The sequence below is a fragment of the Hesperophylax consimilis genome, chromosome 21, assembly GCF_061612785.1.
Source record: "Hesperophylax consimilis isolate HC1 chromosome 21, BYU_Hcon_1.0, whole genome shotgun sequence".
Lineage (NCBI taxonomy): Eukaryota > Metazoa > Arthropoda > Insecta > Trichoptera > Limnephilidae > Hesperophylax > Hesperophylax consimilis.
This window is the reverse complement of record NC_142856.1, coordinates 15,274,737-15,291,429: the sequence shown is the minus strand read 5'-3', so window position 1 is coordinate 15,291,429 and position 16,693 is coordinate 15,274,737. Positions and strand designations below refer to the sequence as shown.

Here is a 16,693-nt window from a genome sequence, read left to right as displayed (position 1 = left end):
TTTCGGCGTATTTTTTTTTTTTTTTTTTTCATAAAATTTCGAATTACGTGGGAATTCGTTAATTCGAAATTTGATTTTTGATGTCCGCTGGATTTCGAATTAACGAGGTTCTACTGTATCACCATTTAGTTCTTAAAAGTAAAATCTGCTTTTGATGAATAGACATTTCTACATGGGAGCGCAAATTACTCGCCACGTTATGAACTAATTTGCGAAGTCCAAATTCGGCAAAGTAAGGCAGCTTCTATTTTCAGAGTCGTAGTTAGTTTCAGAGTATTTAGTTAAGACACTTTTACAAATGTCTCATAATTTACTTACCCCAGTAAACAACGATGAGCACACTTGAGAATCGCTACATTGAGATGTGATAGTATATGTTTCTAAAACTGATCCATATAATACGGTGTGAATAAGCTTAAAATAAAGTAAAATAATGCTTACTTATGGAATGTAATACGACAATTGGGTTTATTCTCTTTTTCACATCTATTTTTACAAGTTTTCATATCACAAGTCAACATTTTGCCGTTTTATTTCGTAAAATGAACCGATGATGCCTCGACCATAGTTCGCACAAGAATGATGACGTCACGTTTTCAAATTTCACTTGAGGCCATATGCGAGCCCAGCCGGCTCAATGGAACCGGTATGGGGAGTGGGGATAATACGCTTTTAATCACTTAGGGCAGGTCTACTAATATTCATATGTCTATGGATAAAATAAAATTCAGTAACTCCTCTAAAATCATTATATGTATCACATTAATCTGTCTATAGGTACTGCATTTAACCACCACCGTTTTATATACATATACTATAATATCCATGCACGGGCTTCGACTTTGTGGGTTTTTTCATCAGTCTTATATTTTATGTTATTATGTATGTACCTGTTGCATCAAAAAAACTTTGCCGATAAACAAAAAAAAATTTAAAAGTCACGACTTGTACCTCCTACAGATTGTAAAATAGGGGGCGGGGCTAATCCTGGGGTAACCGCTATAATAGCCTAGTGGAGTAGTGAATACAAAATATTTTAACCCCAAAAAAACGTTTGCTTGTTATTTTTAAAAATAAAGATAATCCTCACTTGTATTCTATCCGCATCAGAAAAACCATCGACAATCCTGGCCACAGTGTCCGGCCCCAACTTCCCGATGAGCTGGACCCCCTGAGGGTGTCTCCGGCAGGCCCCGAGCAGGATGTGTTCCATGTCCAGATGGAGGCGGGCCGACTGGAGCCCCCCGACCACCAGGCGGTTCAGCAGCGTCAGATAGAAGAAGGTATCATATTGCGTCTTCTTGGGCAGGGCGTCCATTATGAACTGGGATATTGAAGTCAAACTGGAAGGGAATAAAAATGTTTGTTTTAGCTAGAGACTGCAAGCAAAGGAAGGTGCGTAGATGCACATCTCTTGCCATGCGCAGAAAGGGCATGACTTATTAGTAGTTCGTTGTTTGCTTGCTACGCCAGATGACTCTATAGAAAGGTCTTTTGTTTTTTGGTTGAATTATACGTATATAACTAGGGAGCATATAAGCAGTAAGAATTATCAACAAGAAAACAAATAATAGGATGATGCTTTAGTTATACGACCTAGGCAAAGCATTAAAATCCTTGACTCTGGGCCAAGAGATCAACTTTTCAAGATATTGATGTTGCCATTATTAGTTATTTGTTTGAAAGCATTTAACATTTTAAAATGTTTTGATTAATTTAACCGAAGTAAGAAAAAATTGAGCTTACTTCGGGAGCACAGACACGCCCATAATACACTTCTAACGGTTTACTTCAGTGGCTAACAAAAATTAACATTTTTGAAACCGATAACATAAAAATGAACTTTACTCACATTTCCGTAGGGCTTGCATTTCCGAGGGAACCGTCTCTGAAAACAGACTTTACAGTCACGGTAAATAGCTCCACTTTCTTTGAAAGCTTGTAAAAGTTATCTGTGAGGTTTTTGTCCCCCTTGTCCGACTCCAGTAATATCCTCAAAGTGCTTCCAACGGATTCAGTACTGGTCATATTAGATTGTGGTTGATTATGCTGGACTTTAGTGTCCAACAAAGACTGCAGAGTTGTGAATGTCGAAGACAGAACTTCCATTGCATTGTAGGTCTTCTTGTAAAATTCAGAGTTTTTGAATAAAGGCTCGAAGAGATTCAGCAATCTGTATGCACTGAAAATAAAACAGAATATTATGGTTAATCATAAATGTAAATTGCTACTTGGGGTGACCTATGGCAGAGGTGTTAAATAAATAAATGGTTCCTGCGGCGACGGTACCCGTACCCACCTCCCAAATTGAATCTGGTCTAGTCCGAAATTGTTGGATAGGGAACAGAAAATATTCTGACAGCAAAGATCAGAAGAAAAGGCAAAGATAGAAAGAATAAGAATAGGAATGCGGAGTGAACCCTCAGATAAGCTTTGTAACACATGGCACCTTTGGTAATGCAGTTCAATGGATTTAACCCTCGCCAAGCCAAGAGCAAAAAGATGTTATGGATCTATCCATTTTTAGATGTGAAAAGTGAAACAAATAATATTTTTAAGTTAGGTCAAAAGTCAGAAAAACAAAAGAATTGACGCAATTTCCTCCATGCACACCCTTGAGGCTAACCCCTCTGGCATATTCTGTCAAAATTTGTGTGTATTTTTGCTTTGCAATAAAATCTAAATAAATTGAATGTTTTTGAATGTATCCGAAAACTAAGAACTATTTTTGAAGGGTGATAAAATACGCTTTCAAATTTTATTATTAGAAATAAATTTTGAATGCCAACGTAAAAATGTTTAAAAAATGGCTCTTCTAACGTTTTGTCTTAACCCTGAACTAAAATTACTGATAATGAAAAAATAAAACACATTTTATTACACAAATGTATTATAAACATCAATGTAACCTCACTTTTTGTCATTTCATATACAAAGTTTCATACATTTTTCTCGGAAGTTCAGAAACTTTGGTATAGAGGTGTACAATTTATTTTTTTCTGTAGTTAATTTCTAGATTTGAATATAAAGCATGGTGTTCTCTAAAACCGGTTAGATCATATTTAAGAGAGACATAAAGATTTCTATGAGACCATATTTATGAGCTGTTCCCAAAAGTGAACAGATTAGCCTGAGGTGTTAAGTGAAGTTTTCATCTAACCACTGGAGCATTGTGCTACATAATCAATTACAGCCTTGAGCGCTCAGAAAGTTTTAAGTGTTTGGCTTGGAAATTTCACAAACAAATTGTATGGAAATTTCCCACCCTCTTTCAAAAAATTATATTTTTGAATTTTAATATGGAAACATATAAAGTGCTTATAGTGCTAGAGCGCCATTAAATGCACCTATGTTTGATTCTTTATCGCATAGTTTGAGGATTCATGAAAAATCATTAAATTTATAAAGTGTGAATTCTGCTTATTATTTACTTTAAAATTTCCGTTTGAGGTACCTACTTGAAGCAGAATTAAATATTATGACTTCTGTGTGTTGTCTATGGCCTAGTTGATAAGCATTGCTATAAATTTAAATTCTAACAGACATTTTTAAATATGTAAACACATGAAAAATATTTAAATAATTTGAGTTCATGGAATGTCAATAAAAAATATGTCGGAAGATATGCGAGACATCTTTTGTTAGAGTGTGAAGCTACTAAGTTAGCTTTATGATTAATCGAAGATTCCAGCGCGCTGGAGCTTACAATATAATTCCAATAAATGTTTTAAAATATCTCTTCAAATTGCCCACATTTTGGACAGCGTGAGCTCGCGAGCGTTTGCCATTGAACGAATTGGACAAAATGAGGCCAAATAAGATCCAGTATTAATAGTAGATGGACAATAACTGATGTGGATGATGTTGTGGCAAAAAAACCATTAAGAGGAAATTCAACTTACATGTTCATGTCAACATAGGAAAAGTCAGTAAACTTAATCTTTTTAGCTTCCCCCATTATGCTGGGGAGCCATTTGTGAAATTGCAATTCTTTGGGAACATAGTTCTCTATGCTAGAAAGGCGCAACACTGCGTCTAGCATATCGCCCAGGTTGGATACTGAATCACTTCCAGTTAATTTGTTGAGGACTTCGCCAATCTGAAAACAGAAATCAATATAATATGCAATGCTCCCTGCAATTCCTGCTTCTTCCAAATTATTAATTAGGAAACATCAATGGCCCCACTTCAACAACCTTTAGTAGAATTTTGACAATACAATAATATATCACTGAAGTGGGGAAACTTTACAGGGAAATTAACCATTTAATTTCCAAGAATTTACTCGGAAATTAATAGGAGTATCAGTAATAAAAGCAATTCATCAAGTGATTTTCATTATAAGCTGCTATACATTTTTTTTTTTTTTTTTTTTTTTTTTAAAAAGAAAGACAAACATTCCCAGGTTACGAATAACCCAACAATGTTTGAAAATCTCCTACTACCACCACAGAAAGCCGAAAATGTTGCTTGTGTTGTGATGGAGGACTTAGCCAGCCGAGGAATCGAACACGCGACGCTCGGGTGAGACCCAAGCGCTATGCCCACTCAACCACTGACCGGTCGAAATAAATAAATAATATAAATTGATCGTATGCATATATAGTATCTTTACCGCAGTTTGATAATGTCTTTAGAAGGCAGAACGGCTGTTTAATAAATAAAGCAATTTTTAACTGAATAATATTATTAAATATAAAAAAATAAGAGATGGGGAAGAGGAAGGTAAGGAAGTACCTGGCTATTCAGATCTGGTCACCAAATACAGCAAAAGTAATTTCAATCAAATATTCAATTCTGAATAATGGTCTTACACAAGGGCGATAATGAGAGTATCTTTCACTCTGGAAAGTTACGCAAATAAACTATATATTATTTTAAATGAGTAATTTGTAAAATAACACAAATTAATCAAATAAAATTTACTTGCACATGCCGGGATTTGAACCCGTGACCTCCAGCTTGCTAGTTGAGAGCCTTACACCTCGAACATGGAGGCCATCAAGTGTGATCATGCCCTGTTCTAGAAAACATACAGCAGAACAAATGTTCTGAAACAGTACAGCAATAAGCAATAGCTCTGGAAAAAATAGATGTTTTCAATTGTTCCCTTAAAATTATTATTACTATTGCAGTAAAGTGGAAAGATATAAGTGCAAAAATTACTTACGATTTTCAGGAATTTCTTCAAGTCTATTTCCATAGCCAAATATTTGATAATATTTTCCATATTTTTTGGGTTTATGGAACAGAATTTGCTGAGCACAAGCTCGATATCTTCTTCGTTGGTAGAGTTGAAGAAGTTCTTCAGTGTGTCTACTTCACATGACAGTTTTTGACTAGATGATACCTCCTTTACAATCTAAACAAAAACACATATTATCTTTGATTAACTTTGTTTTGCGATGCCCTATCTATGCCATTTGTTTTGATTTGTTCTGCACCAAGGACAAAACTAGGATTTGAAACACTTTGTGCAAATCCACACTTGGGCATGTTTTGGAAGAACACAGTCAGTTGAAATAGACCCTTTGCTCTGTAACGAGATAGCTCGGTTGTTCAGTTCGACGTAATCACTGTGGAGTTGTCAATTAGCTCTAGCCCTGTATGACCTTATGAGGTTGTCTGGTCCAACATTAATCGCTGTGGAAGTCATCTGAAGTAGTGTCGTTCGCCAGGAGATGATCGATGTTCAGAAATGCCTGTGATCTTCTAATAGCCGTGTAATTAGCGCAAGTAAACTGTTCTAGTGTGGACCCCACTAAAGAACAGCCGGAAAACTGTCTGCTAAAAGTACGCTCTATTGTGTAATACTCTCTTTGGTGTGGGCATTTTATAGGTATTCAATTGGCAGAGAGGAGAACCAAGCTCGTTTCTCTGACCCGTTTGAAGTGTTGCATAATAACTGCATCATCTCACAAAATGTTTAGAAGAATAAAAACATTTTGATACTTACGGTTTCAAATTTGAGATTGCTGTCCACAAAGGTATCCAAAGCACTCCTTTTGACTTTGATTTCCGACACCAATATGTCTTTAACATCTTCCGGATTCTTGAATAAATCAGAAACTTTCAGACCATACTCTGAAAGAAAATAATCATAAAACATTATCTTGTATTATGCACATGAAACTGTGATGGAGAAATAAGCAATATAATACTACAATTATAAACAAATAGGAATTGTGAAATTCCAAATTCCCAGCTGCGTTTTTGTTTACGGTGACAGAATAGTGACGGCTGAGTTCATCAATAAAAACTAAACGAAAGTTAAGTTAGGTAAAAGTTCACCCTTAGCGGAAGACTTAGCAAAGGATTATATAATTCCATTTTGAATCCAATATGAAAAGACATTAAAACTTGGTTAACTTTTTAATGCCACACATTTTTAAGTATTAAGTTTTCGGATCGATATTATAATTGCTTTCACTATTATTATTAAATATATGAAAATCCGCTCATAGAAGTGGAATCCAGAATGCACCTATGAACAGATAATTCCTACGGAATATTCCATATAGAACAATATTCTGTCTCGTAAAGTGAAAGGTACGCACCTCGCTCTCTCTAGAGCCGAAATATTCGACTTTTTGAATTGGTTCGGCAAATATAGCTTTTATAAAATATGCCAGATGTAACTTTCTGATAATGTAATATTTATGTGCGCCTCGGATGAAAATGAAAACCAATAAATTACAATAAGAACATATTGTAAAAGCACAAAATATTATTTGTATCGTTATTGTTCCGTAAAAATATAATCTGGATGATTTTTTTTATCCCTTCTTTTACATATACGCAAATATTTTATGTTAGCATTTGTAAATCTAATAAAAATTTAACAAACTTCTAAGTGAACGAAAATTAAAATTAATTTATTTTTCTTTTTTAAACCCTGATTGAACATCCTTTGAGAATGACCATGAACCAACACTAATTGAGTTGTTTGGTATCAAAACTGGTCAGATCCAAAATTAAAAAAAAATAAACTAAGTATTGAACTGTGTTCATTATTAACAAAAGAACAGTTCTTATTTTTCAAAAGCAGTCATATCCGCATATTTTGTAAGAGAAACCGGTTTAAAAAGCGGCTGTGGTATGAAAAATAGTCAAATTCAGCACTTGTTTTGGTGTTTCCTGAAAATTCACCTAAAGTGGAGTTGACCAGTTTTGATAGCAATGGTCACAATTGTCGTATTATAAATAAAATGAAATATAAATATATGTTCAGTATTTAACAAATTGGTAGACATTCAAGACATGTGTATAATAATAATATTAGTGTTTTATTATCTTCTTTTTTTTTTAACAAATAGATATAATGATATCCTCAATGGGACCTCCCGTGCTGAGGATTTCATTTACATATTATTAAAATGTTGTAGTATGGATAATATAAAGTAATTGTAAATATATTAAAGTGTTTTTTCTGAAATAATTAGAAATGTTCAGTTTGTATTTGGTGTCATTATATTATTTATTTCTGATCTTCTTATGAAAAAGGACTTACGAACTATCCGATGCAGCTCAGGAGTGTCAATGGCTCTGGTGATGGTGGCCAAAAGTCTTCCTGCTCCGGGAAGGGCCTGTAGGACCTCCTGGACCTGGACATCTTGGAACACAGGCAGAAACTGCTCTTGGTACTGCTTTAATCTGGATACAAACAATGTGGAAGGGTTAATAATATAGCACTATACAAAGTAAATATTATTATTAATAAAAAAAATATCCTAAGAGATGCTCTCAGTCCACAATGGAGTGATGATACCATAGATATTAGAAACAGTAGACACGCCATAATACAACACTCGAGTATCATTTCGACGAGCTGGAGGCAAAGCACATGACAAACATTTTGCCACCAGGAGAGTTCCAGCATGTCTTCAATAAACAACGACGTGATTTGTGCATCGACCGCCGGCGAGCGAACATTGAAATAACCAGATCTTGCACCGAAAAATAAAGTTCACTAAAGTAAGGGGCAGTGCAATCCATTGTGGGACTTTTCTGTACAGGGACTGAATGTACGTTTTTAACTGAACCAACTAATACTATCACATCGGGTTGCATAGTGATACAAAAATATTACTAGAGAATCAGGGATGTGCCCTGTGCACTTTAATAAAATCTTCCTAGAGAATCAGGGATATGCTTTGTGCACTTTAATAAAATATTCCTAGAGAATCAGGGATGTGCTTTGTGCACTTTAATAAAATCTTCCTAGAGAATCAGGGATATGCTTTGTGCACTTTAATAAAATATTCCTGGAGAATCAGGGATGTGACTTGTGCACTTTAATAAAATATTCCTAGAGAATCAGGGATGTGCCTTGTGCACTTTAATAAAATATTCCTAGAGAATCAGGGATGTGCCTTGTGCACTTTAATAAAATATTCCTAGAGAATCAGGGATGTGCCTTGTGCACTTTAATAAAATATTCCTGGAGAATCAGGGATGTGCCTTGTGGACTTTAATAAAATATTCCTAGAGAATCAGGGATATACCTTGTACACTTATTATTATTATACACAGATTATTGTTATTTTTGCTTTCATAATGTTATATATTCCTCCGTGGTATTAAACACTGTATGTTGCTTAATTTCAATATTTATTTATTCACACTAAAACTATTGTACCCTTAAAGACATATAACTTTTTCATAAGGTGTTTATGTATTATTTTATACTAATTATGTGTGAAATAATTCACATAAATTAAATATATTTAAGAGGTTACTGACTATGGCATCCCCACTCCCGGCTATGTTGTGTGACTGGAGGTAGTGGGCTAAGCAGGCTAGGTGGAAGTAGTACCTGGCTAAGCAGATCTGATCAATAACAACGATTAAAGCCATTTCAAGCAACCAGGGCGATACTTTTAAGTATCTACTACAACTCGGCGCAAATAATAATATACCCACTACATATTATTTTAATTAAATTAATTATGTGTGAAATAATAAATATAAATTAATTAAAAGAGACGATTGTCTAATTTTTACGATGGGAGCTTTTGTGTGACAGCCCTAAATAAATGTATCATAGGCGTTCACTCAGCGTACACGGGTTTCTTATTGTGGTAAGTAAATTATAACTCATTTGTAAAAGTGTCTTAACTTAATACTTTAAGAAAATATTGGATTTTGGAAACAAGCGGAACTTTTTCGCGGAATTTGGAATTTGCAATAACGCTCACTTACGTATCACTGCTAGCAATTCGCGAGCTATAGTAAAAAGGATTAGTAATTTGTAAGACGATTTTATTTTCGAAGTCTTAATGGTGATAGCAGAATGAGAGTTGCCTGTAAACTGGCAGATTCGTTTATTGACAAGTCATTGAAAAGGTGACGACCACGCCACTTCCCCGCTATGCAAGCAGACCCTGAGCCAAACATCGCCTGGCGCGCGTAAAATTTTGACGCCCCTTTGTGATCCATATAATCAATAATATTCAAATGAGTTGTATTTTTGTGTAGCGCCGTTTTTGTGAAAAATAATCTCTCTCTTATTATTGTTTGGTGTTGGGTATTATCAGCACCTTGGCGCCTTGACAATTCGGCGCCCGGAGCGGACTGCGCCAATTGCGCCGGCATTGGGCCGGCCCTAGGCGTGTGTGTGGTAAAACTTTATCCATTAAAAAATGTGGAAATCCAGAAAGAATTCAAGGCTGGTGGTGTAAGAAAGAGAAGCATAGGGCGCGAATACATTTGCGAGCCGAAACGCGAGCCGAGCCTCGAATAATGTTAAAGGAACGAAGCAACAGCAAATGGCGCGAAACGCCGCTTGCGGTTGCTTCGTTCGTTTCCCATAATTCTCGCGTTTCGGCTCATAATAATAATAATGAGTGTTTTATAATCTTTTTGTTACAAATAGATATAATTACATCCTCACTCAAATGTATACGCAGCATAGATGGTTTGGGCATGGAGAGAGGATGATGAAGAAAGGAGTTTAAAGAGAAAATATGATGCAGAAGTTAACGGTATAATGAAGTCGGGGATGCCCGAGGAAGACATGGCCCGATCAAGTGAATCAAAAACTTGAAACGGTTCATTTCAAAAGTCAGAAAACCGAAGAGAACCTATTTATCCTATGATATGACTGTGAATATTCGCCAACAGACGGGCCGTACAATGCACATGAGTCGCTCCCAATTAGCAAGTAAGTTATAAATACTTGACCATAATAAGAAAGGCCCGAATAGACTATTATAGTCACAATTTATTTCATACATTTTATTTAGCCCTTTCGAATGCTTAATTTTTTTATTTGCATCTGGAAGCAACTAATGAAGCAAGGAGTGTGTTCGCGCAATATATATGGGATTGTTAGGTATGCATCCACAGGCTTAAAGGACAAGTGTAATGTCAATACCAAATCCTGCAAATGTCCTACCTACCTTTTTACCCATCCCAAAATGTCACCATATTAAAAATATTGTTGCGACACATGTGAAATCTGACAAGTGGTGTCAGTTGCTTATGAGAGTTCGGAGTGATAATTAATGGAGTGATAATTAATATCAGACAGGGCGGTTATACATATATTGTGTGAAGTGAAATCAACCAATAACTCCTGGAGACGTGTGATAGTCATCAACGGGTGAGTCCATCTTTCCTGCTTTCCAATCTGGGCTTATCTTGTGCTCCAGAAGCCCAGATTTATACCTTTGATTATTGCACTGTCCATCGGGTTTGTCGGATGCATATATCGTCCCATACCTATCATTCGGAGTAGTTTGGGACTGGTCCTTTGGGCGTGTGGCATATCACACCACCTCTAAAATATATAGTGGAGTCGCAGCTTCGCGACACCATTTTTGGTTCTTTCGAGCCGGATTACCAACGGGGTATTTAAAATTAACATATTTAAAGTTATAAATAAATATTATTTCCTCTTTATACTTTGTTAATTTGTATGTACTAGGTTGCATTTGTAATTATTGTTGTGTTTAAATTTCTACATACAAAATCATGGCGACTAGCGATAGTACTCAGGATATTAAAATCAAGTTACTAGAATCGAAGATTAATTTGATGCATAATCGTGTTAATGAATTATACGAGAAAGCGAAAAGTATTGAGGACAGGGAGACGAGAAGTTCGGAGGATTTTGTTAAACAAACGGTTAATATAGCTACATATTATGCACAATTTAACACGTTTTGTGATGAATTTCATACACTTCAGTTGAAAAAGGATTCAAATTACAATATGAATTTCGATTTATGGAGTAAATTCGAAAATAAGTACTGTTTTGTAGTTTCTATACGCGAAAGCATTATAGCAAAGCAAGATTCATCACGTGATCGACAGAAGTTAAATAATTCACCATTAATTAAGCTCCCACCGATCGAGATGCCATCGTTCGATGGTAATCAAGAGAATTGGTCGATATTTTATGAAGCTTTTAAATTAAACATTCACTCAAATCAAAATTTGAATACGTCGCAAAAGATGCAATATCTGATAGGGAAACTCCAAGGAAAGGCGTTGTCAGTTTTTGCGGGAATACTTCCGAACGAACAAAATTATTTTTTAATTTGGGAAGCTCTCGAAAAGAAATATCAGGACAAACGCGTGCTAGGTACCTTTTATCTGAACAATATTTTGAATTTAAAATTATTGGCACCTAGTAACCCAAATGAGTTAAATAATTTTATTGAACGGTTTGCATCTTCCATAGCTGCACTCAAGGAATTAGGTATTGATGACCTAACCGATTTTATAATATTACATGTTGCACTGAAAAAATTAGATATACAGTTGGTGCAAAATTTCGAAATGTCTATACGGGAGAAAGCTATACCTACATATACCGATTTAATAGAATACATTCGGTCGCATGTTAAAATCCTAGAACGAACTGGGCAAAATGATAATAAAGTTGTTAATAATAAAAACAAAGTTACGCATTCATTCGCTGTGGTCGAACCGAAGTCAAGTAATAATAATCGTAACAGGTGTCGGAAATGTAATCATTCTGATCATGTTGAATTGTTTAAATGTGAACAATTTAACGAATTAAGACCAAATGCTCGCTTTCAGTTTGTGAAATTAAATAATTTATGTGTAAACTGCTTAAGCGATAAACATAAAACTGTGAAATGTCCATCTAAATCGGATTGTAGAATTTGTAAAAAACGACATCACACCGCTCTGCATTTTGAGAGCACGGTGAATACTGAAAGTCAATCGAAAAACGAAGCCATTACATTAATAGCGCGTAATCATAAACATCATAATAATTTTTCTGCGGGTAATATAGCTACGAATGTACTACTGTCAACCGCGCAGTTATTTGCTTATGACAATAAAAATAATCAAGTAACCGTAAGGTGTTTAATTGATTGCGCCTCGCAACAAAATTTAATCAGTTTAAACACTTGTAATGAATTAAATCTTAAAATAATTCCTTTAAATAATTCAGTAGTTAAAAGTGTTGGTTCAGTAGAGACACCAATATTGGGACACGTTGCGTTAAAAATTAAATCCCGCGTTTCAGAAGATACTTATAAAATTAGTCTATTAGTTGTCGATAAAATAACTGATAAGCTTCCTACACAACATGTTGACACAAAGTCATGTGAGCATTTAGTGGGTTTAAACTTAGCGGATGAATCCTGGAACGTTCCATCCGATGTTGATATCTTATTAGGTGCACAGTTATTTCCATATATTCTGCTGGGGAATAAGGTTTTATCTAAACATAATACGAATGCACCACCGGCTATACAGACAGTATTCGGGTATATTGTAATGGGTGAAATACCTACGTGTACGCCGGAGGTTTCGTGGACGTTCGGCCCCATAACCAATGTAGATTTATAAAATGCGTTATCCAAGTTTTGGATAATGGAAGACATGCCTATTAAGTCGTTGATGAGTGCTGAAGATGCAGAATGTGAAAAAATGTACCTCGAGTCAGTCCAACGGGATGAATCGGGAAGGTATATTGTATCTTTACCGTTTAAGATAGATCCTAATAATTTAGGTGATTCGCGCCGTGTCGCGCAGCGTCGATATGAATATTTAGAACGGAAATTTAATACGTCGCCAGAATTGCATTGCAGTTATAATGAAGTAGTTTCTGAATATCTGGAAAAGGGATATATGAGGGTTGAAGTTCCGTCTTCATCTAATATTGATGAGGGATATTTCATTCCTCATCACGCAGTAATTCGTAAAGATAAATCAACAACTAAAACTCGTGTTGTATTAGATGCAAGTACAAAGACCAGTTCAGGGTTTTCACTTAATGATACTTTGTATACAGGTCCAAATTTGCAATCTAATTTATTTACACTTTTAATTAAATTTCGCTTATTCACTGTAGCATTAACCGCAGATGTTAAGCAAATGTATCTACGTATAATGGTAACGGAAAGCCATCGTAAATATCAAAAAATTCTTTATAGATTTCACGAAGATGAACAAATTGGAGTTTATCAATTTAATTCACTCGCGTTTGGTTTGAACTGTTCACCATTTCTAGCAATGCGAACTATACGGCAGCTAGCGGGCGATGAAAGAAATCGTTATCCGAAAGCGGCGGAAGTTGCAATTAATGATTTATATATGGACGATTTTGTATATTCTGTAAATACTATAAGTGAAGGCATCACTTTGGCTACAGATTTAATGGCGATGTTCAAGTGTGGAGGATTTGAATTAGTCAAATGGTCGAGTAATTCTCCTCATTTACTGGCCCAATTACCAGAGTCGCACCGCGCGACAATGGATTTTTCGGATAAATGTAGCATTTTAGGATTAAAATGGGATCCGATATCTGATTGTTTTCGATTTATGATATGTCCGACGGAGGAAAAAACTATATGTAAAAGATCAATTCTTTCCACAATAGCTCGTTTATTCGATGTATTAGGTTTGGTTGCTCCGGTAATTTTATATGCCAAATTACTTTTACAAGAGCTGTGGTTAGAGAAAGTAGGATGGGACGAGGAACTACCCCAAAGTATTGTTAATAGATATGTCAAATTCAAGGAAGAATTACCGATGCTTTCTAATTTAAATTTACCTCGATATTTGGGAGTAAAGGAGGACTGCACGATAAATATTATCGCCTTCGCAGATGCGAGTATGAAAGCATACGGTTGTGTAATATATCTTCATGTCACGGATAAGGGTGGCAACACTACAATGAATTTGATATGTTCTAAATCCAAGGTGGCCCCTCTGAAAACAGTGTCGCTCGCTCGATTGGAATTATGCGCTGCGCTTATTTTATCTAGACTAGTTAGATCTATTATAGATACTTATAGAAATCGCGTTTCGATAAACGATATATTTGCTTTTTCAGATTCAAAAATAGCACTTTCTTGGATTCACTCGTCCCCGCACCGGTGGCAAACTTTTGTAGCTAATCGAGTTAGTGAAATTCAGGAAAATTTACCCGCGAAACATTTTTATCACATAGATGGCGTTACCAATCCTAGTGATTGTTTATCACGAGGACTACTGCCTGCTCAGCTGGTCGATCATTCTCTTTGGTGGCACGGTCCGCCCTGGGCTGCGAACCCAGTATCCGAGTGGCCTGTCGAAAGATTTTCCCCCTCACGAGAGGAGGAGAATACTTTGGAATTGAAAAAATCGCATACATTTACGATAACGTCAATAGAGGAAAATTCTCCGATATATAATCTCGCTTTAAAAATTTCCTCATGGCCAAAACTGCTGAGAATTGTGGTATATATTTTACGATTTATGCGAAAGTTATCACGCTCAACAGTTATAAGTTCCACGGAATTAAACATTGCTGAAATGAATGTATTAAAAGCTTTACAGAATAGGTATTTTAGTGCCGATATACAATTAATACAGAGGGATAAATTATGCTCACCTTCAATCCGAAAACTAAACCCGTTCTTAGATCATAATGGCTTGTTACGTATAGGTGGTAGATTAACAAACGCGAATATACCTTTTGAAAACAAACATCCAGTACTTTTGCCAAGACAGGATCATATTGTCAATATAATTATAGACTTTCACCATCGTGTGAATTGTCATACTGGTGCACATCTCCTTATGTCAATAATTAGACAGCGTTATTGGATCTTATCGGGGAGAAATCTAATACGCAAAATAGTACATGCTTGTAATTTCTGTTTTAAAACTGCACCTTCCAATATTATACCGCTAATGGCAGATTTACCTACAGCTAGAGTTCAGGAAGCAAAGGCATTTACACATACGGGTGTAGATTTTGCCGGACCAATAAATATAACTCTTTCTAGGCGTCGTGGGGTAAAAAGTCAAAAGGCATATATATGTCTATTTATTTGTTTAACAACGAAGGCTATACATATGGAAGTGGTATCAGATCTAAGCACGGACAATTTTTTAAACGCATTTAAGCGTTTTCTATCCAGACGCGGACCGGTTTCGTGTATGTACAGTGACAATGCGACAAATTTCATAGGCGCAAAGAATTGTCTGGATGACTTATATAATTTTTTAGAGGCAAATTCAACTAAAGAAGTTCTTCGCAATGAATTTAACATTCGGAGAATTGAATGGAAGACGATTCCACCCCGCGCTCCTCACTTTGGAGGATTATGGGAGTCAAATATTAAATGCATTAAATCGCATCTGTATAGGGTTGTGGGTACTCAACTTTTATGTTATGAAGAGCTTCTCACAGTTCTGACACAAATAGAGGCTGTACTTAATTCACGGCCATTATGTTTATTAAGCAGTTCTCATTATCCAGAAGCTCTTACTCCGGCTCATTTTCTGATGTCTACCCCGATTCAGCATCTACCTGCTTATGATTTGACTAATGAACGCATTAGTCTACTGAAAAGGAAAGAGCTTTTGGACCACCTCGTTCAATCTTATTGGAAGAAGTGGCATATAGAGTATCTTCACTCTCTGCAGATGAGAAAAAAATGGAATAGTCCCGCGAATAACATTCTAGTAGGTACCATAGTATTGGTGCATCAAGAGGATGCGCCTCCACTTTATTGGCCGGTGGGCGTTGTTGAGGAGGTGTTCCCTGGTAAAGACGGAGTGGTTCGTGTCGCACGCGTAAGGACCCCTTTCGGGAACTTTAAACGACCAGTCGTAAAATTGTGTCCTTTGCCTACACAATAATTATTATTTCTTTATTTCATTATTTTATAAATTTTCGTTTTAACTTTGCAATATTAATAGCGTATTGATAAGAATATTTATATTTCATCTTTCGTTTTACATTTAATTTTTTACTTTATTTGAAAGTACTTAAAATTTCGGAAGGTACTTTCAACGCCGGGAGAATGTTCGCGCAATATATATGGGATTGTTAGGTATGCATCCACAGGCTTAAAGGACAAGTGTAATGTCAATACCAAATCCTGCAAATGTCCTACCTACCTTTTTACCCATCCCAAAATGTCACCATATTAAAAATATTGTTGCGACACATGTGAAATCTGACAAGTGGTGTCAGTTGCTTATGAGAGTTCGGAGTGATAATTAATGGAGTGATAATTAATATCAGACAGGGCGGTTATACATATATTGTGTGAAGTGAAATCAACCAATAACTCCTGGAGACGTGTGATAGTCATCAACGGGTGAGTCCATCTTTCCTGCTTTCCAATCTGGGCTTATCTTGTGCTCCAGAAGCCCAGATTTATACCTTTGATTATTGCACTGTCCATCGGGTTTGTCGGATGCATATATCGTC

General features: G+C 35.8%; 1 protein-coding gene across 1 annotated transcript in view; it reads right to left on the bottom strand.

Moving 5' to 3' along the window:
- The window catches only part of ldd (lipid droplet defective), a 193,483-nt gene that overhangs the window by 90,206 nt on the left and 86,584 nt on the right, over positions 1–16,693 (bottom strand). The window contains exons 5-10 of the mRNA XM_089644581.1: positions 7,511–7,653; positions 5,957–6,084; positions 5,171–5,362; positions 3,903–4,099; positions 1,853–2,182; positions 1,091–1,343 (exon numbers count right to left, since the gene is read on the bottom strand). Coding sequence (XP_089500707.1) covers positions 1,091–1,343; positions 1,853–2,182; positions 3,903–4,099; positions 5,171–5,362; positions 5,957–6,084; positions 7,511–7,653 — 1,243 coding nt within the window. The remainder of the gene's footprint in view (positions 1–1,090; positions 1,344–1,852; positions 2,183–3,902; positions 4,100–5,170; positions 5,363–5,956; positions 6,085–7,510; positions 7,654–16,693) is intronic.